The following is a 22004-nucleotide window of genomic DNA, read 5'->3' as shown; positions in this document are numbered from 1 at the left end:
CCCTCTTGTTAGGGTTTTTGTCTTGCTGAGACCAGACTGGGAAACAGCCTCCTCCTGAGATGGAGGCTGGGCGCTTTGATACCGTGAGGTTCACAATGAAATAAGTGTGCCAGGACCTCAGAACACCTGGCTCCGGCCTGCTGTGCCCCCCTGCTCTCTGAACCGCTGCACCACCCACACCCTGGCCAGGAAGGCGCTGGCAGCAAAGGCACGGACAGCAGCTCTCGGGACTGCCCTGTCCCTCCCCAAATGCCCCCAGCTCAGCGGGGGCTGCGGAGGATGCTGGGTGTCTCTGCCCCTTTCCCCCCTGCTCTGACCTTGTCCTGTTTGTTTTCTCCCGCCAGGGCAGGCTGAGCAAACAGTGCATGCCAGGGCCGCGGCCGCAGCCGCGCTCCAGCCCGCACAGTCGCAGGAGGGCTGCGCTCCCGGCCGCCCAGGATGAGGCTGCTCTTCCCTGCCGTCGTGCTGGCCCTGCTCGCCGCCGCCCGCGCTGCTGAAGGTGAGCCGGAGCCGGGCAGCGCCGCGCCGGGTGCCTCCCGCTTGCAGCCAGGGTGGGGATGGAGCGAGTGCAGCTGATGGAGGGGCTGGGGAGCCGGGGCAGGGTGAGGAGGGGACCAGGTGGTGGCCGTGGCCATTGGCCACGCTGGCTACGCCTCACAGCATGGGGAGAAGGCAAGCAGGCAGCACACGGGTATCGGTGTGCCTGGGCAAATCTCTGGCCATCCTACAGCTGGACTGCCAGCGTGGAGCCTGGCCCGTGGCTCCCGTCCCAGTGGGACCTGGGTTAGAGCAGGGCGAGGTGCTGCTGTAGCCCTGGGGATGGGGGTACCCATGGAGAGGTGGGGTCCCCCCGTCTGGGCTGTGCCCATGTTGCTTCCCTCCCTGGGGCTGGGCTGGGGGGGAGGTGCTGGCCCCGTAGCCCACCCCACATTATTCCTCATGCGCTGTCCGTCGGCTCTTGCAGACTCCTGCGAGGGCCGCTGTGATGATGGCTTCGATGCGCAGCACAAGTGCCAGTGTGACACCCTCTGCATGTACTACCAGAGCTGCTGCAGCGACTACGCCACCGTCTGCAAAGCCAAAGGTACCGGCCCTGTGGCCACGGGTGCCCAACACCGCGGGGGCTCGGAGGAGTCTGTGCTGGGTCAGCTCTGCACCCACCCGTGCCTGCAGGGTGATGTCAGTGCCAGGATTTGGTGCTCAGGGTGCTGCAGCACCAGGGTTTTTTGGCAGCCGGCTCACTGCCGCCTGCAGCGTGGGGCCGCGGGGGTCCGTGCAAATCCGTATTGCCTGGGAGCAAGTGGTTCCCACACCCAGACCCTGTGGGGGACATCCCAGGGACCAACCTGCCCCCTCCCGCAGTGACCCGGGGAGACGTGTTTGCCTTGCCAGAGGACGACTACCTCGACTACAACCTCACCGTTGACTTGGGCACGGTGGGGGGCACCGAGGTAGCCCCCACAGAGCTGCCCACGACCCTGCTGCCGGTGCAGTCCACCCTGGAGACCATGTTTGGCTCCGAAGAGACACAGACGGAGGTACCTGTGGAGGAGGTACCTGTGGAGGAGGTACCTGTGGAGGAGGTACCTGTGGAGGAGGTGCCCATCACCACACTGGATGGGTTTGGGAATCAGAAACCCATAGAGGAGCCCGAGGAGCTGTGCAGCAGGAAACCTTTTGATGCCTTCACTGACCTGAAGAATGGTTCCATTTACGCTTTCCGAGGTACCTCGGGGACCTCTCCCAGGCGCATGGGACATGCTGCCGTGCCCTCACCGCGTGCCAGTGGCTGTGGTCCCTTCTGCCGCTCCCACTTCCCCTCTCTCCCCAGGGAAGTACTTCTACGAGCTGGATGAGACGAGTGTGCGGCCTGGCTACCCCAAGCTCATCAGCGATGTCTGGGGCATCGAGGGCCCCATCGATGCAGCCTTCACCCGCATCAACTGCCAGGGCAAGACTTACCTGTTCAAGGTGGGCAGGAGGCTGGCTGCGGGACTGGGGGTGCTCCCGGCATGGCTCCCCAACCCACCCTGTCCCTACCCTGGCACCCTCCACACACGCATGCACACAGTGGCTGCCAGATATCCCCAATCCCTGTGGCTGTCGGGGGCCCCAGGCAGCCACAGCCTCACCACAGGGCTTCCCAGCATCCCCTCGCTCCCTCCATCCGCCCCTGGGGGATGCTGTACCCAGCCCCCTGACTCCCCCGCCCCACACCCCCCCAGGGCAGCCAGTACTGGCGCTTTGACGATGGAGCCCTGGACCCTGGGTACCCACGTGACATCTCCGAGGGCTTTGAAGGCATCCCGAACAGCATTGACGCGGCCTTCGCCCTCCCTGCGCACAGCTACCACGGCAACGAGAGAGTCTATTTCTTCAAGGGTAAGGGGTGCAGCCCCCCACTCCTGGGCAGAGCCTGGCACCAGTGGCCATGGGCAGGACACCCTCCTAGCTGCTGTTCCCCCCGGCACGCGTGTCCCCCACTAATGCCCTGCGCATCCTCTCCTAGACAAGTACTACTGGTCCTACGACTTCGCCAACCAGCCCACGCAGGCTGACTGCGAGAAGTCCTCCCCCTCGACCGTGTTCAACCACTACGCCTTCATGAACCGCGACAGCTGGGAGGATGTCTTCCAGATCCTCTTTGGTGGCAGGATGAGTAAGAGCTGGGCCAGCCCCAGGGGAAAGGGCCAGTGGGTGCCAACATAGCCCTCACCGACAGGGCAGGAGGGGTGCAGGCAGCCAGGGAGGTGGGTGTATGCCTGGGAGTGTGGGCAGGCTGGATGGGCTGCTGCCAGGCAGGAGCCAGGGCTGTGCACAGGAACCCCCAGGCCCTGGCAGCATCTCCCACAGCATCCCAGATCCCACCCTCTGCAGCCCTTATGCCCCGCGCTACCGAGTCCATCAGCAGCCACCTTGCACCACAGCAGCACAGCTGGGGACTCTTTATTCCCGCTGGAGCTGGAGATGCTGTAGGAAAACCCCAGCCCTGGGCAAGAGAAATGAAAGATAGAGAGGAGAGGGGGGCTCAGCAGCACAGGGCTGATCCCAGCCAAGGTAGGGGTGAGGGGCTGCTCCTGGCTCTGCCTGGCCCATGTCCCTATCATACATCCCATCCAGGCTGGGAGCCTTTGGAGCCTCCCCCCGAGGCTCAGAGCAGGTGCTGGGGGGCTGTCTGTGGGGCTGGGCTCAGCTCACCCCCATCCGTCGCTGCCCCTCCAACTCACCCTCTGCCCCACGCAGGCGGGGCGAGCAGCCCGCGGTACATCAGCAAAGACTGGCGGGGGGTGCCCAGCCGGCTGGACGCTGCCATGGCCGGCAGGATCTACGTGGCCTCCCAGCAGCCCCGGAGGAGGAAGTCCCGTCGCCAGCGCAAGAGGTACAAGAGCCAGAGGTCACTGAATTTGGGTTTCTGGAGCTGGCTGCAAAATGACTCAGACTCTGTGGGTGTCGAAGGCGACTGGCTGTCGGGCTCCCAGTGCGAGGCTCTCCAGAGCGTCTACTTCTTTGTAGGAGGTGAGTCTGGGGCGACAGGATCTGGGAGAGATGCGGGAGTGGGACCCCCAGGGCTGCCGGGGCAGGGGAAGGTCTCCTCTCGCTCTGCGATGTCCCTGAGCTCCAGGACGCCGTGGGAAGGTGCCCGGGGTTGGCAGTGAGGGCTGGCAGCTCCCCACCGCTTTGCCCCGCGGGCGGTCCTGACAGCCGTCTCCCCTTCCCCCCAGACAAGTACTACCGCGTCAACCTGCGCACCAAGCGCGTGGACCTGGTGCAGCCCCGCTACCCGCGCTCCATCGCCCAGTACTGGCTGGACTGTCCACAGCCCGGGGAGGAGAGCACCTGAGCGCGGCTGCCCCGAGCCGCCCGGCAGCATGGCCCCTAGCTAGGCAGAAATAAACTGAGAGTGCCGTGCAGGCTGGAGAGCCCTGTCCATCTGTCTGTCCATCCATCCTGCAGTCTGTGCAGTGCTCGTAGTCCGAGATCCCTGTGTCCCTGAGGGCTGTGCTTGTCCTCCCGGGTATAGCTCTGCGTGGGCTGTGCCAGGTCCCCACTGCTGGCCCTGTCCTCGGCGCAGCTGTGGCTGCAGCCGCTCAGATCTGCTCCGCCAGCCAGTCCAGTGCCTCTTCCCACTGGAGGAGAGGGACGGCGCCGGCAGCTGCTGGCCGGCAGCCAGCGGGGTCAGGTCTCCAGCGTCCCGGCATCAGGTCCAGAGCCCCAGGCATGAGTGGCCGGGCTCAGGATGGGTGCCCAACCCCGAGGGACTCTCATCCAATGACCAGCGTCCCCCCGGCTGCCCTGCTCACCTCTCGGCTCCGGCAATCCCGGCCATGGTGGTGCCGAAGGGATGACCCTTCCCTCAGGACTGGGACACCGCTCGGGGCCTGGCAGCTCCCGGGGGAGTGGGCGCCGCTGAGATGAGTTCATGCTCCTGCCCTGGCTCCTGCCGTGAGGACACATGAACAAACCCTGACCCGGCACCCCGGCACCCCCCTGAAAGCTCAGCTGAGCTGCAGCTGATGCCTGGGGGGGGGCAGCCTCCAGCCCCGGCACTCACCGCTTCCCCTGCTGTGGCTGGGGGTGCCCGGGGAGCTGGTGGGAGCCGGGCAGAGCCGTGTCCTCCTGGCCAGGTGGCAGAACACCGGCGCTTCCCTCGGCGGGGACCGGCTGCGGTGCGGGGGGCCCTGGCAGCGCCTGGGGGTGAGCAGAGCAGTGAGGCTGCTGTGCCACGCTGTGCCACCCCCCCCGGTGAGAACCCCAGGGCCGTACCTGGGGCACGGTGGCATCGGCCAGCCTGGGGCAGCACTGGGGGCACCCTGGGCAGCTGGGGCGGCCGGAGGCAGGAGGCAGCTTCTGCAAGAGGGGGTAGCAGCGGGTGGGTGGTTTGTGCATCCTCACCCTGCCATGGGCACGGCCCCACATGAGGACGCCCGCGGAGCCAAGGGCCCCCCATGCTCACCGGCAGCCGGGGGCCAGAGGTGGGTGTCATGTCGGGCTGCCGGAGCCTGGTGGGGTGGCCAGGGGGCACACGGGGGGCACGGGCACTCTGGAGCGGTGGCTGGCCGTGACAGGAGCTGCAGGTGGCTCTGCAGGATGGGCCAGCTGGGATGTCACTGCTGGGGTCTGGGGACAGCCAGGGCTGCCTGGGGAGCAGTGAGGGAGCAGGGCAGGGCATTGGCAGCCTCTGGTGAACTTCTGAGCCCTGCCCAGCCCCAGGGAGTCCCTAGGAGAGGCTGGCTAACACCGGGTGCTGCCTGGCCAGGGGCTCTGGCTGCCCCACCAGCCCCCTGAGCCCCTGCTCATGGGTCCTGACTGTGCCCCCCGTACCTCAGCTGCTCATTCTCCACCACAAAGTCCCGCAGGAGGCTGTAGAGGCTGGGCCAGGCTGGGGCTCCCTCTGATGGGAGCTGCCCTTCAAGAGGGGAGCGACACAGCCCTGTGGGGCCATACCTGCCTCCCCAGCCCGGCCATGCCCCCACCCTTGGCGGGGTCCCTGGGACCTCCGTGCTCCTCATCGGTACCCTGGGCAGGCACAGCTGCTGGCGCAGGGAGAGGTTTTCCAGCTGCAGGGCATGGATTTCTTCCTCCAAGGTTTGCAGCAGCTTTTCCCGGGACACCTGGGAGCACAAGGGGGTGGCTTGCGGGGGGTCCCAGCAGTCAGGCAGGGCACCCTGCCCACAGCCCCTGCCTGCTATACCCTGTTGACCAGGGGCCTGGTGGTGACCCTCCGGGCCCGGCTGGCGTAGTGCAGCGTGCTCAGTGTCTCCGAGAGGCAGCGCGAGGATGGGGAGATGCAGGCGACCTGACAACAAGCAAGAGCTGCAGGTGAGCTGCCACCCAGGGGCATCTCCCATCTCCCTCCAGCCTTCCCCTCCACGGGGTGAGACCCCACCACCCCCCGCCGTGGCTCCCTGTGCCCCTGCCCAGCCTCCTCCCTGCACCTACCATGAGGGTGATGCCTGAGCCGCCCAGGGAGCGGGCCAGCAGGCGGGTGAGCTTGCTGTCCCGGTAGGGGATATGCATCCGCTTCCCTCGGGGTTTGGCCAACAGAGAGATGCAGTGTCCTACCAGAGGATGAGCCACAGAGGGTGTAACAGGGCTCTGACTGGGACCGGCAGCTCGTGCTCCCATGGAGGGGTCCCCTAACTCTTACCCAGTGCCAGGAGGCTGCGGTTGATGTTGTTGGCCTCCACGGAGAGCTCCCCACTGGAGCCGGTCTCCTTCACCCGCTCACTGCCGGCCAGGTCCACGAAGCACAGCATGCCCTGCTTGCTGGGGCAGGCACTGGGCTGGGGGACACACATTGGAAGGGTGATGCTCTGGCCCCCTCACCCCTTCCCTGTGGCCCGCAGCAGTGTCCCAATCCCTGGGTCTGGGATCTGGCTCCCGGCTTCTTGCCCCAGACCCATAAACAATCCTTGAGGAGGAGGATGCAACACCCCCCCACACCCCACCTTGGGGCTGTCTGCACCCCCACGAAGAGCCCCAGTCCCCCCAAGCCATCCCCATATGCCCAGGGCAGGACACGTGCTCACAGCCCGGCTGCAGACGTGGATGGTCAGAAGAGCGTGGCTGCGGCTCGAGTGCCTGTTGAGGGTGTGCGCTGAGGTCCGTCGCCTCTGCGATCCTGCCGGGGGGGATCGGGAGCTGCAGGGGAGCACTGTGCCCCATGCCCTGGCACAGCACCCGCTGCCCACCCCCTGCCAGCCACAAGCCTGCCTGGATTCTGTGGCAGGCCAGGGAGCTGCCCCTCTTGGCTGCCATCAGAGCCCCATCAGTCCTGAGGACAGCTCTGTGTGGGGCTGAGTCCTCCCACACTGGCTCTGGCACCCCCCAGACATGCCCCTGCATCCCCCTAGCCCTGCGTCTGTGGGTCAGCACCTTGCTGGAGCAGGTCACTGATGGCCTCCAGGCTCTCAAAGTCCACACTGAGCTGGTTCTCCACGTAGAAGCCACGGGTTTTGCTCCACCGCAGGGGCAGGGAGCACGGTGGTCCCGGGCTCAGTAGGTCCCGGACCTGGGAGTACGGCGGAGGGGAGGCAGTGGGGGAGCGGGGGCACAGGGTGCCAGCAGGGCCTGGCTGAGCAGCCAGGCAGGCGCTTACCTGCTCGTTATAGATCTCCAGGTAGGAGGCACTGAGAGCCAGGTCAGAGCCGCGGCTCCGGCTCTGCTCCAGGAGGCAGGCGAAGGACCTCTGCATCAGCCCCAGCATCCCTGGGGCCGCCGGCTGGGTCTCGCTCTGCGGAGATGCCGGGAGGGCGAGCAGTCACGCCACTTTGGCACCCACCTCCTCCCACCATCCCAGCACCCACGAGCAGGTGAGGAGAGCCCGTCGCACCGTCAGGGTCAGGTCAGGTGGTGGTGGGGGGTGGGATGGCATTGTACCTGGGTGGGGGGTCCCATCAGGGTGTAGGTCTTCCCTGAGCCGGTCTGCCCGAAGGCAAAGACGGTGCAGGAGAAGCTGGGGAAGATGCTGAGCCTCAGGCTTGGCCCCAGGTGGTGGCACAGGGCTGCCACCTCCCGGCATGGCCCTGGCAGCGCAGACCCGCCGGCGAGGCCCGGACGGGGGCAGCGCAGGAGGTGCGGGCCGAGCCGGAGGCCTGGGGTGCGCGGGGGGCTCGCCGGGACTCACCCGTCTATCGCCAGCTCCACCAGCTGCCTCATCCCGCTGCCTTCGAACACGGCCTCCTGCGAGGCTCCCGCGTCGAACACGGCGCTGAACCCGAAGGTGGCATCGTGCCTGGCCGCGCTCACCTGGGCGCGGGGGTGGCGGCGGCTCAGGGGGTGCCACAGCCCCCCCCGGACCCCAGAAGGGAGGTGGCACTTACGTGGACGGTGCCGTCGCCAAGGCTGTGCACAACCGGCCGGTCTCCTCGCCGCGTCTCCCTGCAGGTCAGTGGCCGCACCCTAATGGCCGGAGGGGATGGGGAAACAAAGGGACCCCAGGGAGCCCTGCTGTGCCCCTGCCCGGGGCAGGCGTGGTGCTGGTGCCTCCCGAGTCCCCGAGCCCTTCACGCCACCCCCTTACCTCAGCACCACTCTCAGGCGCGTCTCTCTGCCCGCCACGGGGCCCTCCCGCTCCTCTCCGGGACTCCTTTGGGGAACAGAGGGCGGTGGGGTGGTGGGTGCTCCCCAGCCGGGGGACGTGCCCGCAGGGACCCCAGGGGCCAGGGCAGAGGGGCCCACGGCCGCGCTGGGCTCGCGCGGTCCTCCCGTCCCCGCTGAACCCCGGGGCCTGCCAGGGGACAGAGTTCTATGTCCCGCCATGTCCCCACAGAGGGACCGTCCTGTCGTCACCCCCACCAGCCTTTCTGGGGTACCAGCCCCGCCGCCGGCTGCCCGGGGTCGCTGCCCAGGCCCTGCCTGCTGCAGGACAGCGTGCCCGCCGTCCCCTCCGGCTCCCCGCCAACTTACGGTCTCTCCTGGCCCCGTGGGACCGTTTTGGGCCGAGCGCCCGGCCGGGGCTCCCAGCCCCGCTCCCCCTCCGGCTCCATCCCCTCCCACCCCAGCACCCCTCGCTCGGGGTGCCCGCAGCACCCGCCTGGTCCCGGCGGGAGCCACCGCCAGCCGGCGCGGGCCGCCCCGCGCAACAGGTACCACCGCTCCGGTTAAACATTGACGGGTGCCAGCCCCGCGGGAGAGCGGCCGGCGAGCCGGGGGGGCAGGCGGGGGGACCTCGGCCCTGGGAGCCGGCGAGGGGGCACAGGGGGCCCCGGGAGCCGGGGAGGGGGCGCAGGGGGCCCCGGGGTCCTGCACCTGCTGGGGGGTTCCGACACACCGACCCTCCGACCCCCCTCCGAGCCCCGGGGTCTTCACCGGCCCCGACGGTGGCGGGGGGAGACCCGTACGGGCAGCTGGTGGGGTTACTGGTCCCGGGGGCACTGGGGAGCCCGTCCCCGAGGACGCCGGGGCGCTGCCGTTGGGGGCGCGGAGCAGGGACCGGCCCCGGGAGCGGCGGGGAAGAGCCGGGGGGGGCCGGGGGGGGCAGCGCCGCCCGCTCGGGGCGGTCCCAGCCCGCCGGGGGGAGGGGGGGTGTCCGGGGGGGCGGATAAAAGCCGGGACGGCGGGGTCGGGGGAACCGGGCACGATGAGCGCGGCCCCGGGCACCTCCCGCGCCCCCCAGCCGCGGCTCCGCTTCCCCGACGGGGCGGGCGGGCCGGGCGGCGGGCGGGCGGCGGCGACGGGGGGGGGCCCGGCCGCGGGGCCCTGCCCCAGCCCCTGCCCCAGCCCGGGGGGGCCGCGCAAGCGGCGGCGGACCACCTTCAGCCGGGGGCAGCTGTCGGAGCTGGAGCGGGCCTTCGCCGCCGTGCCCTACCCGGATATCGCCACCCGGGAGCGCCTGGCCGAGCTCACCCAGCTGCCCGAGGCCAAGATCCAGGTGAGCGCCGGCGGGACTCCCACCATCCCCCGCTCCCGGGGCCGGGACCCCCCCGCTCCGCGGGGCCGGGCCGCCGCAGGCATCTCACGGTGTGTTCCCCCCCGCTCCCCCAAACTGGCCCAGGTGTGGTTCCAGAACCGCCGCGCCCGCAGGATCCGCAGTGCCAAACCGGAGCTGCAGCCGCCGCTGGCATCACCGGGGGAACGGGGTCCTCCCGCGGCACCCCCCGACTGCACCGCCCCAGGCCTGGACCCTGCGCTGCCTCCACCAGGAGACCGCAGCCCCGCTCGGGGCCTCCCCACCTCGCTGGGCTCCATCTCTGACCTCATCTACAGCGCGGCCATCACCAACCTGGGCGAGCCATAGCTGTGGTGGGGACCTCCTGGCACCGGGGACCCCCCAGCACCGAGACCCTCCAGCTTAGCACCACGATTTCATTAGGATGTGGAATTACTGCCGGTCCTGAAGGTCCTGAGGATGTCATCCAATATTCTAAATGCCGGTGCGGCCGTGGCGGGGCCAGCTCCCCGTCAGACCCCTAATACCGACTAATCTTTTGGAAAAAAAAAAAATACCTTAATCTGAGCCCGTATCCGCGGATGATTGTGGCGCAGCCGCCCCTAATCCGCAGGCACGTTCGCAGGTGCCGGCGGATCTCCCCGTATCAGATATTAAAGCGTTGTTTGCAGAGGGGCTTAGCTGCCATCAGAGCATTAATCACTGTGTCCAGCCCTGGCAGGCTGCCTGCCCGGCAGGTGTCCGGGTCTGCGGGGCCCGGCCGTGCCAGCTTTGGCACCCCCTCCCCACCGTGGCGGCACTGAGCTGCCTCCGCTCTCTGCTCCACAGCGCCCGGGAAGCCCCTGGGCTCTGCGTTGAGGTGTGTCCCCTCCCTGTCCCCCAGAAGCCGGGCGCCCTTTGGCAGGGGAGCAGAGAGCTACACACCCCTTGCTGCCCCGGGGCCCCACGGCATGGGCAGCTGCGGCTCCCGCTCCTCCCCAGGGCAGTGACGGCCATGGGACCGTCAGGAGATGCGGCAGCCCCTGCATGAGGACGCCGAGGCGCTGCAGGCAAAGCTGAGCCAGGCACCAGCCCCGATGTGGCCGTGTGCGACACCCGTCGCCCCCCTGAACTGGAGGGGGAAGGTGCTTGCCCCCAAACACAAGCCGGGTCGGGCGCTGCCACACGGGCGACAGGGAATAACGCCCTCCGAAAGCAGGGGAGGGAGCAGGCAGGAGCAGCGGGGGCAGGCGGGGGAGGTTTGGGCAGGAGCTGCAAGCAGGATGCAGGAGGAGAGGGAAGGTTCACAGCTCTCTGTGGGGTCTTTTACATGTCAGATCAGCGTTCCGCACAGCAACAGGCATCTCCCGTCAGGCAGGAGGAAGGCTGCAAACACGCACTGTTATTTATTTCCAGAATAAAAGGACAGCAATGTCACGGGAGAACAGGAACAGTGGGAGCTGGTGCCCTGGTCTGTGCCATGGTGGTGAGCCCACAGCCGTTCCCTCTTCTCTTCTGCAGCTGTGGGATTTTTAATCCATGATTCATTTCAGGAACGTTAAGGAGCGGGAAGCAAAGGATGAGGCGTGAGGAACGCAGCAGTCTTCCCAGTAGCAGGAGCAGGTACAAACAGATGGTGGAAGATAAACCTGCCCCAAACTGATGACTCCTGGGGAGGGCAAAAGCTTCCGGCACGAAGGACGCAGTTCACAGGGACGGCGCAATCATAGTTTCCCCAGGTCCCCTTCGAGGGTCCGCACCATCACGTACAGCTCGGCCAAGCCAACCACCGAGGCCACGATTACGGCCGACAGGACGCGCTGGGGACACAAAGGGAGAGAGAAGTGACTCCGCGTGTGCCTGGAGCTGCGGCCCACGGTGGGGAGCGCGTCCGCCGCTCCTGCCCAGCCGCGCCGAGTGCACCGCGAGCGGGCTCCGAGGCCTCAGGGTCACTCACCGCCGCCGTCTCCGCGAAGATGTACTGGCTGCCCAGGTATGTGCAGGCGAAGGCGGCCACCACGGTGACAATGAAGTTGAATATGGTGATGACAACAGCTTTAACGGAGCGAACTGGAGAGAAGGGGAAAAGACGACTGCTTTTAGGCAAGGCTTGGACACTAGGGCTGGGGACGAGCTGTAACGCTGCTGGCGAAGCCTGCCTGCGGCTGCCCCAGCTGGGCTACAGGAATACTCGAGGATTCACGTGCTTTATGCCTCCAGAAATATTTCTAAGCACGACCAAGAGGCTGCTCCTTTACTCGAGGAACGCTTTTGTGCATTAAAACCTTCCGGTGAGTTTCTCGGAGCAGGAAGGGCTGCGCGATGGCAGCAGGCAGCGACGCAACGGCTCCCGTGACTGACCCGTAGGTACGCACTGCCTGGCGTCAGCGGGACGGGCAGCCACTCACCTTGCCTCCCAAATTCGGCCAATGTCCCGTTCATCTCCTAAAAGAAGGGATGAAAACAACATGCGATTGGTTGTATCTTAACGTTAACTGCACAATAAAAGCAACACCAAGGCCCTGCCGTGCCCCGAAGAGTGAGAAGTTCAGAGCGTGGCCAGGGTGGTGGCGGGTGGGCAGGCTGCAGGTGAGCAGTTCCACAGGGCCCGGGTTTTGCTGGGTTTACGTTTGCAGCCTGAGTCCAGGACGCTGAGAAGGGATCGTTTCTAATCAAAGCACTTCTCAGAGCATGAGCATTTCCTCGCACGCAGGTTCTCTGCTGCAGGTTTGTGTTTATGAGGCACCGAAGGGTCTCACCTCATCACACAGCTAGCAAGAACACCACACTGCGACACTCCGCACGCTCTTTGACAAATGGGATGTGATTAGACAATTTTAAACACCAGATACCGGAGGGGAGGCAGGGAAGAATGTGATAAGTGCACAGATATGGGAACACTCCTCCGCTTCTCCGTTGTTTGAAAGGAGCATTGCTGTCGCTACTGCCCAGCTCTGCTAAAAGCGCTCTGGTTCACAGATGAAGTGGCTCAGTTTGACAGAGCGCAGAGCAGATCTTCCCACAAAGGTTAACGCAGCCGGAGGATTCCTGAAGGGACCTGGATGCACAGGGATACCAGGGGGTGGTGGGCAGGGTGGGAGCGCGAGGAGTGTGAGCAGGAAGGGAGGCTGGCTTGTCTGAATGGTCACCCTGCCAAAATATCTCCCTCCTCCTTGGAAAGGGGGAGCACCCAAATATTACCCTGTTTTTTCAGCCTTTACCTTGACACGAATCTCATTTTAAAACTATGATGAAAGCGTAACCGGTCAGACAACGGCAGCACAGATATTCCCAGTAAAACATTCACCGGAGGTGCTCGGTCTCCCGGATCAAAACCCGAGATCTTTGGCACAGGGAGCCGTTCCCAAACGCCAGACCTTCCTCTGTTTCACCATCCCGGTCCCAGCTCTGCCCTCACGCCGCACCTGCCGTCCCCGTGCGTTTGCAGTGTGCGCTCCGCAGGTCCCTCCGCCCCGCAGATTCCCCTCGCTATCCGTCGCGTTGCTAACGGCAATCAGCCGTAATTTTGGGGGACGAATCCTGACGGCGGGCGGTGCGGCAGGCCCCTCACCTGGCCGGTGATGTTGCGGGTCATCCGCCGGTACTCCTCGTCGGCCAGCTTGGCCTTTATCCGCTCCAGCCGCGCCACCAGCTCGGGGTTCTGGGGAAGGGCAGAGCCCCTGTGAGGGCCGGGGGCGGCCGCCGCCCCCCGCCCCCCGCCCGCCCCTCACCTACCCGCGGCGGCACCGGCACCTCGGGCAGGTCGATCTCGCTGCCTTCCAGGAGCTCGTGTAGGTACAGCGGAGACCCTGCGGGGAAGGGACGGGGCGGTGAGCGACGGCGCGGCCGGCGGCGGCCGGCGGCGGTCGGGGCGGGGCGCGGCCTACCCGTCTCCCGTAGCGCGGCGTGCAGCCTCCGCAGCAGGCCGAAGGGCACCAGGGCGCCGTCGGAGGCCAGCGCGGCCTGCAGCTCGGCCCGCAGCCCGGCGGGCAGCGCCGCCAGCTCGCCGCCCTCCGCCGCTCGCCGCAGCCGCCGCCCGGCCCGCACCGCCGACGCCATCTTGTCGCCTGGGCGACGCGGAGAGCCACAGAGCGCGGCTGTGGCGGCGGGCTAGAGCGGCGCCGCCCGCCCCGCCCCGCCCCGCGGGGGCCGCCGGGAAAGGGAGGCGCGGTGCATTGTGGGCTGGCGGCGGGGTCGGCCCGGCCACGGGATGTCGGGCTGCGCGGCGCGGCGGTACGTGGCGGCGGCGCTCGGCCGGTGCCGGGCCCGTGGGCTGCCGCTTTGGGAACCGGCCCCGGGCCGCGGGCTGCGGGCCCTGGGCGCGGGGGGAACCGCGGCCCTCTCGCCGCCGTCGCTGCTGCTGCCGCCGCGGCGGCACCTCTCGTCGCGGTGAGGCCTGTGGTGAGGGGGAGGGGCTGGGTCTGGGTCTGGGCCCGGGGGCGGTGCTGGGGTGCCGAGGGGAGAATTGGGGTGAGGGTGGGGGGGTGTGGGGCTGTCAGGGGTGGGGGGAACGTGGGGGGCTGTGAGGGGTGTTTGGGGGTGGGGAGGTGGGGTCAGGGGCTGTGAGGGGGGTTTGGGGTGGGGAGGTGGGGTCAGGGGCTGTGAGGGGGTTTGGGGTGGGCCGGTGGGGTCAGGAGGTCTGGGGGGTGCTTAGGAGGGTTGGGGGGCTGCTGGGTCATTGAGGGGAGACTGGGGAGGAGCTGGAGGGGGCTCTCAGGGTGGCTGGGACTGGGAAGGGGGGGATTGGGCTAAAGGGGTGACTGGGAAGCGGGGTGCCTGGGGCAGTTGGGAAGGGGAAGACTGGCAAAGGGGTGGGGGTTGGCCGGGCAGCCTTATGCCAGGTGGGCTCTCAGGGGGACACGTGGTACCTAGGAGAGGTGCGAGGTGGGGGCCCGTGCCTGACCAGCAGAGCCTGGGGCTTGGCTGTCACGTGCCCCCTCACCTGGGAGCTCATTCAGCCCCTACACACCCACCCAACCACCTCTCTGCTCCTAGGAACCGTCCGGAGGGCAAAGTGCTGGAGACCGTGGGGGTGTTCGAGGCACCGAAGCAGCACGGCAAATACGAGACGGGTCAGGTAAGCGGTTCTGGGGAGCAGAGCTGACCCTGTAGGCTTGTGCCACAGAGATGGGGTAGCCGAGTGATTGGCTTATAAGGAGGCTGCTGCATTGTAGCAGGCAGCCAGGAGTTTCACAGTTCGGTGCTCCCTTGTCTCTGCTGTGTCTGCAGTTTGTCAGTCATCTGACAGTGGCAGGTTGATAAGAATCTGCAGCATGACACAACTGTTCCTACAATGGCATTTGCTCCGCGGGTGTTATTTAAGGGTCTTCTCTCTCTACGAGCAAGAGAGACTATCACTGAATTTGAGAAATAACAACTAAACTTGTAATTTCTGTGCTTATGACTCACAGGTCTGTTTCTGTGTTCCTGAGCAGTCTCTCCCATGCTGGTCTCCTTTCTGCATTTCCGTCATTCCATTACTTTACTACTGGTTTAGTAAATGATCTTTATGGGATGGAGATGACATGAGTTTCTTCTCTCATCGTAGACTGCTTACATTCCCTCTTTGTTTCTGATCTCGGTTCACACAGTGGTGATTCTCCCTCTATTCCTGTCCCATCATAATCTACAAATATTTCTAGTTTTACCTCTGTCAACAGATTTTTATTTTTTAAATACTATCAGAAAAGGGCTTTTGGCTTCACGTTTTCTGTGGTAGCTAAGTTGATTAAAGCTTGCTGTGTATTCAGATACAATTATTTGTTCCTTGCAGCTATTTCTTCACAGTGTGTTTGGCTATCGAGGAATAGTCCTGTTTCCCTGGCAAGCCAGGCTTTACGATCGAGATGTGGCTTCTCCTGCCACAGAGAAGTAAGGATTTGTTCTGGTTTATATGTTGTTGTATTGTTGCATTTACATTTTGTAGTGAGCTTCCTCATTGGGGTAGAGAAGTCTTTTTTAAGTAGGGGAATGGTATGGGTCTGTTTTGCATGAATGTAAACTGGGAGAGATGCTTAAGGGAAAGTAATTGCATGAGTATTAATTTTGTGTTAATTAGAGACAGGATGGAAGTATGAAGGATGAGAGTGTGTGTGAGTGAAGGAAATAAAAAAAGAAACCCCGATGCACCTGGCATTCTTTGTTATAAAAACCCCCTTGTGTTGCTTTTTGTGTTCGGTCTAGGCTCCTGCATTAAAATTGCAGGCTGCTGCTTCTGTAGATTGCCAGTGAGCTGGATTTGTCAGCTGCCTCCCCAGTTTCAACCCACTTGGCCGAGTTCATCTTTCATGTGGACTGAGTCACTGCTCCCTTCTTGCCCCTCTTCCATCCATTCCCCCCTGGCCTGTGTTGGAGGTGTGCCGGGCAAGCGTGTGTTTGGAGCAGTGAAGGACCGAGGAGTGAGCAGGGAGAGAATCAGGGCAGTAGAAAGACCCACCCCAAGCAGGAGACTGGACTGAGCAGCAAGAACGTCCGAGCTGTCTGCAAACAGAGCTGTTGTGCCTGTGGCAAATGCTGTTGATTGTCATCTCGGCTCGTCTGTTGTGTGGGTGGCTGACATGGGTGTAATTTGGGTGGAATAGAATGATTACTGGCTCTGAAATGTATTTGTAAAGAAATCATTGTTTATGAGCGTGCCTGGTAACAACAGTTTGCTGCCACCCTGTGCTTGAGCTCAGTGCTTCGCTTTCCTTTGTAGAAGCGAGAACACGGCAGGCCATGGTTCCAAAGAGGTCAAGGGCAAAACGCATACTTACTACCAGGTGCTAATAGATGCCCGGGATTGTCCTCATATAGTAAGTAACCAGTAATCTTGGTATGGAAACTCAAATATCTTCTCCTCTGTGAGTGCTTTAGATGGACGGGCACTGAAAGAAACTGGCTATGATGGCTAACTTGATTGTTTAGAATTTAAGGACAAATTTGTTCTTTAAGTCATATTTTCCCTGAGAAAGATTATCTGGAATGACTGTTTTCTGGATCAAATTTTCCCTTTCCAGCCTCACTTCCCCATCCCATTGGCATTCCTGTTCTGTTGCACTCAGGTCATTATGTTGGTTGCAGCACTGAAAATGCTCTTTAATTGCTTGAGTGGGTGATTAGTCTAGAGGAATTAAAAGGGAGAGATATTCTGAGGTGAATTGGTTAAATAAAATAAACGTTACACACTTCAGAAATCACAACAGGAAACTGAAATGTGGCTGAAAACTGGCCTACGATGATCCACACAGAAAGACCTAAACCTCCCTTTTTCTCAGTCCCAGAGATCACAGACAGAAGCAGTGACGTTCCTGGCAAATCACGATGACAGCAGAGCCCTCTACGCTATACCAGGTGAGTAAAGTGCACCTGTAACCTCTGTGGAGATGTGGGTTGTCATGAGGTGAGGTCAGAAGAGTCACCACTAGTCGACTTCTGCCAGTGAAGCAGCAGTTCCTACAGGATATTGCTGTCATGGATCTGTCTGTGGTTTAGGGCTGTGCTAGAAACGAGAAGTACTAAAGTATGTGCAGCCCTTTTGGATAGGTGGAAGTTGGGCAGACTGCGATCAGGCACAAGCACACCTGCTCTGTGCTCTTGAGACATAGATCCCCTATGCGTACCCTGTTGCACGTGGGCTGTTCTACTTTCTTAGCAGGACAGCTAGATCTCTTCTTGTCCTCTGCATTTCCTGCCCAAAGTCCTCCTGTGACAGTGCAGCGGCTTCCCAGGCAGTGTGTCTTTAACAGAGAAATAGTTCTATGGAGAAATCGCACAGGATAACGCTGCTGAGGGCTGTTACTGGCCTGTTCCCTCCGTTCGTGCATGCTATTTTGGCTGCTGCTGCTAAAATCCTTTTAACGTCGGTAGTGTGATGCATTTCTCTGTCAGGAGACTCCTGGGCTGCTCTTTGCTGGGGAAGTTCAGTGGCTTTTGGGATTTCTTTTTCAGGTTTAGACTATGTAAGCCATGAAGATATCCTCCCCTACAGCTCCACTGATCAAGTGCCCATCCAGCATGAGCTCTTTGAGAGGTTTCTCATGTATGACCAAACAAAAGGTAATTCCTGACTTCAGAGGGAAACCTTCCGAGCCAGATACTCGAGGTATTCTATGACAAGTGTCCAGAACCCCTCATCTTGGATACAGTGTAAAAATCTTGGTCTGGCTGGGGGTTTGTTACAGTAAAGTCTCCTTTAAATAATTTTTGTAGCTATGTGAAAGGAGTTGCTTTGCGGGGAAGGCACTGGGTTTGTGGTATCCCTCTCCTCGTAAACTGTCATCTTTCCCCCTCCCACAGTTCCACCGTTTGTAGCGAGGGATACACTGTGTGCGTGGCAGGAGAAGAACCATCCCTGGCTAGAGCTCTCCGATGTGCACCGAGAAACCACAGAGAACATCCGCGTCACCGTCATCCCTTTCTATATGGGCATGAGGGTAGGTCTGTGGTGCAAGTCGCCTTAGTTCCGTGATCTGTTGTAACTTGCATGTCTAAGACCTGTTTACTGATGTAAGGTACCTTCTGCTAACTGGAGAAATGACTTTTTAATCACAGTTGCAATTTCATTGTCCTTATGTTCAGCAGAGGTATGAACATGTAACTGTTTTGTCGTACATTTTTGGAGACCAGCTCCTGCAACTTAGCTTGTGCTTGTTATTTGTAGGATGGGAAATACAGCGTACTGTTCTGCAGAACAGTGTTAGCAAGATATTGAGGAAGATTTTTAGGAAGGCTTGTGAAATGGTCCTTTACTGCCTCAGTTATGGATGGGCCTGTGCCTAACGGGTGGCACCAAGGCCATCTGCCCTGTAATGAGTGACAGACACATGTGTTGTCCTGTGTGGTGGAGAGGTGCTGTGGGTGTCTGCCCGTTTCCTGACTCTAGTGCGGGTTAGAGGGTTTGGCTAAAGCCTTCTGGATTTAGCTGATAAGCATGTGCTCTTTGTAGAGTAAGAACTTCATGTGGACCATCCAAAATAATGAGGCTCCAACAGACTTCTGAGTGGGAGGGCTGGGAATTACCGCAGCAGTTGGATTTCCAAGTCCAGACGAGCAGAGCTGCCGGGGAGCCTGCGCTGTGGCAGGTGGATGTTTTGATGTGAGACTGCAGCTTCTGTGGAGCCCAACGGATGTTTGTCCCAACCTTGTCAGAAAAACAGGTGCCCGAAGGCAAGGAAACGGGTGTTTCTGTATCTGTAGAAAGTGCGTAATTAACATGGAGATCAACCCTCCGTAGTCACGGGACCCTTTCAAATCTCACACCCCATGATTACATGTCTAGAGCAGAGCCCATGCCAGGCAGTAGCTGATGGACTGCTTCGGAGAGCAGCTGTCTTTGTGCCCATGTGAGTTGCCTGCGTCCATCTGGCATGGTGTGAGAGCCCCTGCGCTGACAGCTGAGAGGTTTTGGCACCAAGCGTTGAAGGGCAGCTGCTAAAGTCTTTTGTTTCTCTTGACAGGAAGCCCAGAATTCCCATGTCTACTGGGTAAGTGCCTTTTGTTTCACGAAGCAGCTAAAGGGAAGGAGTTTATTTGCTGTGGCATCACTGCTGTGTGATGAGCTCTGAGGGAGAGTCGCCCTTGCCTGGCAACTGTTTCCCAGTATCGGCTATGGGTTATCAACTGTTTGCAGCCGATTCCAGTTCTTGATGACAGTCTTTCTTCTCTCCAGTGGCGCTACTGCATTCGCTTGGAGAACCTTGACAGCGAAGTGGTACAACTCCGAGAGCGGCACTGGAGGATATTTAGCTTGTCTGGCACCTTGGAAACCGTCAGGGGCCGCGGTGTTGTAGGAAGGGTAGGTATCGTGTAGCTTCTTTTGGGAAGCGCAGCCCTTTGCTGGAGTCCTCTTGCTTGGATTGATTTGCCAGTGAATCGCGTAGTGGGCAGGAGAAATAGATGGAATAGGAAACTGGCAATGGAAAAAAAAAAAATCACATGAGCTTTTCATCTGTTGTTAGCATGCATGAACCAAAACTTCACACTGAGTATTAGAGAATGATCCTAAATGACTGGTAGTGGGAAAACTGGAATAATATGTGATTCTGGCACTACTCACTGGGCGAGATGTTTGCTGTGTAATTGGTAACGATGCTGAGGTGCAGATCTGTTTTTCTCACTGTATAAATTTCCTGTTGACTCCTCTCTGTGGAGAAATGTTAAGATCTGTTGCTGATGCAGAGTGGTCTCTTCTTGCCTTCTCAGGAGCCAGTTTTATCCAAAGAACAGCCGGCATTTCAGTACAGCAGTCACGTCTCCCTGCAGGCATCCAGTGGTCACATGTGGTAAGAAGCACTTATTACTGCTGTAGTGGTTTAGGTATAGGGCCCCACAGTGCTGGGCTGGGATGTAGTTTGCAGTCTGGAGTTATGGCTGAAAGGTGGGTGGAAGTGGACTGGACTGGATGTATTTCATAGTTAAAATTTTTATGACCTTCTCTACAGCAGTATCCCAGTTAGGGATAAGAAGATCTGTTGATCCCAAGCACCAGGAGAGCTTCCAGGCTAATTTATCATCCTCCTCTGGTCTGTGCTAGACTGGATTTGAAAAGACATGAAGCAATTCTCTGTCATCTTCTGCCGTACTCAGTCTCTGTCCCTTTCAGCCCTTGGTGCAAGAGGCAAGGCTTCGTGCTGGTGTTTCCCTAGGCAGCATGGGTGTGTGCACGGGTGTCCCCTCTCTTTGGAGATGACTGGGCTTTGATTCTGTCCCTGAGTGAAGCTGGGTTTAGTTCTGTGTCTGCAAGGAATTGGCATGTGGGGTTATTCCCAGTTTAGGCTAGATGAACACTAGTTAGACTGAAGGCCTCAAGTCCCCTCTTCTGTAAGCGCAGGTAGGAGCGTGCTCAGCTGAGTTGTTCTTTTCCTGTCCCACAGGGTTAAAGCAGTTTCCCTGTTTTGTTTTTCAGCTGGGTTAGCGGGTTTAGTGTCATCTCTGTGTGGACAAGAAGTGCACGGCCACTGCTTGCCTTCGGTATGACAGGTCTTTCTGGCTTGCAGCTTTTAAGTAAACCTGTTTCAGAGTTAAGCTGCCTTGGAACTGCCTTTGAGCTGGGAAAAGCAAGAGAGGAGAGCAGCTCTTTGCCTACAGGATACACCCTTGTTTGCCATGTTAAGCATACTGAATTGCCTGACTGCATGCCCTGGGGAGTAAAACCAGCTTGTTTAGTAGTTTTCCCTCTCTGCATGCATCCTGAAGAGAAAGAGACAAAGGTTCTGCAGCTCAGAAGCTGCTCAGCGTGACTTCTTGTGTTTGATTGTGTCTTCTCCGTGATCCTCTTGTCCGGGTCATGTTCTGCAGTACAGTTGTCTGCAGGTCAGGGCAGTAAGCACGTTGTTTGTACAAGGATAGGCAGGCTCAGTTCTGAAATGCAAAGCAAACTACATCTGCGATGGGATTTCATATTGTCGCAGGCTTCTTACCCAGTGGAGCTTCTGCCAAGAAATATGCATCTGAATTTACGTGTGATCTGTTTGTAAAAATAGCTCAGCCGGTTCTGTCTCTGTGGGTGGGAGTTAGGTAAACACTGCCGCAGATGCGTGGAGGCTGCTTATCTCCTGGAGGCTCCCACCATGACATCTTTATTCAGGAAATGTAAATTAGAGATGTGAGGTAAACTGCCCAGGAGTCTTCCAGTAAATGAATCATTTTGGCAGGCAGCTGTCCTTGCTGCTGGACCAAGGTACTTGCTGCTGGACCGGCCTTGCAAATGCAGCCCCAGAGTCCCAGTGCAGGACGCGGAAGAGCTCATGTCTTACCTTCTTGCTGATGATTCCTAGCTGTGTTTGTCCCTGGCCTCAGTGTGATCTCTGCCATTATTTTGCAGGGGTACTTTTCGATTTGAGAGGCCTGATGGCTCCCACTTTGATGTCCGAATCCCACCCTTTTCCCTGGAAAGCAACAAAGACGAGAAGACCCCCCCCTCTGGCCTTCACTGGTAGAGCAGACCGAGTGCTGAGACCCACAGAGACCTGTGTGTGTTGTAGACCTTCGCCTCCCCATTATGCTGCAGCCAAGAACATGGAGCTTTTAAACATTTTAAACCATTTTTGTTTTAACTGTTGTCTAACGGGGAGGCTTTTTTGAACTCTAATACTGGCTCTCTCGGGCTGCTTGTAAACATAAGCTGTGTTACAGTTAACCCTTCCCTTTGTAGCGCCTGCTGGGTTGGAGCTGGGGGATATAGATCCGTGCTGCGTCAGAAGACTGGCCCCTGCAGCAGGCCTGGACCCTTTCCAATGTGTTGTGAATTCTCTGCAATGTGAGGTTTCTCTAATAAACTGGCCCTTCCAGTTGCAACCAGTCTTCCTTTGTAAACCAAGGCCTAGGCTTTGCATCAGCCTGCCCCAGCTTGTTGCTCCCCCCTCGCCCATGTGCAAAGCAGCGTCAGCCCAGACTTCTTGCTGCTTCAGAAGGCAGCAGTGAGGATGTTTTCAGAGATCAGGAACCTGAGCTCAGCCTTCCTGCAGTGCAGCTGCTTCCTGGGATTTAGCCAGCGCACGGCAGAGCCGCCTGTGAGCTCCACTCCTCGTTGCACAGCTTGTCGGGGCTGCGCGCTGGGGCAACACGAAGCCTGTTTGGTTGGAGGAGAGTGCGCAGAGCGGGGAAGGCGGGTTGGCAGGTGGTGCTGAGCAGGCTGCTGCGGTGTCGTGTGTGC

At 60.7% G+C, this 22004-nt stretch overlaps 5 protein-coding genes across 14 annotated transcripts; 3 read left to right on the top strand and 2 right to left on the bottom strand.

The window, feature by feature from the left end:
* The first annotated feature begins 411 nt into the window (after positions 1–411).
* VTN (vitronectin) lies at positions 412–3920 on the top strand. The gene is made up of 8 exons (XM_075113575.1): positions 412–499; positions 965–1084; positions 1363–1725; positions 1832–1971; positions 2226–2382; positions 2510–2659; positions 3244–3516; positions 3723–3920. Exons 1-8 carry the CDS (start codon positions 439–441, stop codon positions 3839–3841), a joined length of 1383 nt encoding a protein of 460 aa, XP_074969676.1. The 5' UTR covers positions 412–438; the 3' UTR covers positions 3842–3920.
* KIF12 (kinesin family member 12) lies at positions 3722–8564 on the bottom strand. Of its 10 annotated transcripts, XM_075113566.1 has the most exons (16): positions 8410–8564; positions 8024–8230; positions 7824–7902; positions 7628–7749; positions 7381–7456; positions 6877–7234; positions 6531–6622; positions 6149–6284; positions 5941–6059; positions 5693–5797; positions 5323–5612; positions 4955–5138; positions 4765–4848; positions 4553–4689; positions 4302–4438; positions 3722–4153 (listed from the first exon to the last, which is right to left on the bottom strand). In XM_075113566.1, exons 1-16 carry the CDS (start codon positions 8487–8489, stop codon positions 4089–4091), a joined length of 2271 nt encoding a protein of 756 aa, XP_074969667.1. In that variant the 5' UTR covers positions 8490–8564; the 3' UTR covers positions 3722–4088. The 10 variants fall into 10 exon arrangements, 5 of the variants coding, with proteins under 5 accessions (XP_074969667.1, XP_074969664.1, XP_074969665.1 ...); XM_075113563.1 differs by having other exon boundaries at positions 3722–4156; positions 4553–4848; XM_075113564.1 differs by having other exon boundaries at positions 4553–4848.
* Positions 8565–9011: 447 nt separating this feature from the next.
* On the top strand, positions 9012–10066 carry SEBOX (SEBOX homeobox). Its single transcript, XM_075113582.1, has 2 exons — positions 9012–9373; positions 9497–10066. The coding sequence occupies exons 1-2, from the start codon at positions 9083–9085 to the stop codon at positions 9737–9739; spliced, it is 534 nt and encodes a 177-aa protein (XP_074969683.1). The 5' UTR covers positions 9012–9082; the 3' UTR covers positions 9740–10066.
* Positions 10067–10751: 685 nt separating this feature from the next.
* Positions 10752–13521, bottom strand: VMA12 (vacuolar ATPase assembly factor VMA12). Its single transcript, XM_075113581.1, has 6 exons — positions 13258–13521; positions 13106–13179; positions 12942–13031; positions 11779–11815; positions 11328–11440; positions 10752–11190 (listed from the first exon to the last, which is right to left on the bottom strand). Exons 1-6 carry the CDS (start codon positions 13427–13429, stop codon positions 11095–11097), a joined length of 582 nt encoding a protein of 193 aa, XP_074969682.1. The 5' UTR covers positions 13430–13521; the 3' UTR covers positions 10752–11094.
* Positions 13522–13526: 5 nt separating this feature from the next.
* POLDIP2 (DNA polymerase delta interacting protein 2) lies at positions 13527–21646 on the top strand. The gene is made up of 11 exons (XM_075113578.1): positions 13527–13759; positions 14366–14447; positions 15144–15241; positions 16068–16164; positions 16627–16702; positions 17300–17407; positions 17648–17784; positions 18808–18834; positions 19020–19145; positions 19553–19632; positions 21174–21646. The coding sequence occupies exons 1-11, from the start codon at positions 13581–13583 to the stop codon at positions 21286–21288; spliced, it is 1125 nt and encodes a 374-aa protein (XP_074969679.1). The 5' UTR covers positions 13527–13580; the 3' UTR covers positions 21289–21646.
* Positions 21647–22004: the final 358 nt, after the last annotated feature.

The sequence above is a fragment of the Phalacrocorax aristotelis genome, chromosome 18 (assembly GCF_949628215.1).
Source record: "Phalacrocorax aristotelis chromosome 18, bGulAri2.1, whole genome shotgun sequence".
Taxonomy (NCBI): domain Eukaryota; kingdom Metazoa; phylum Chordata; class Aves; order Suliformes; family Phalacrocoracidae; genus Phalacrocorax; species Phalacrocorax aristotelis.
This window is presented reverse-complemented; position numbering and strand designations above follow the sequence as displayed.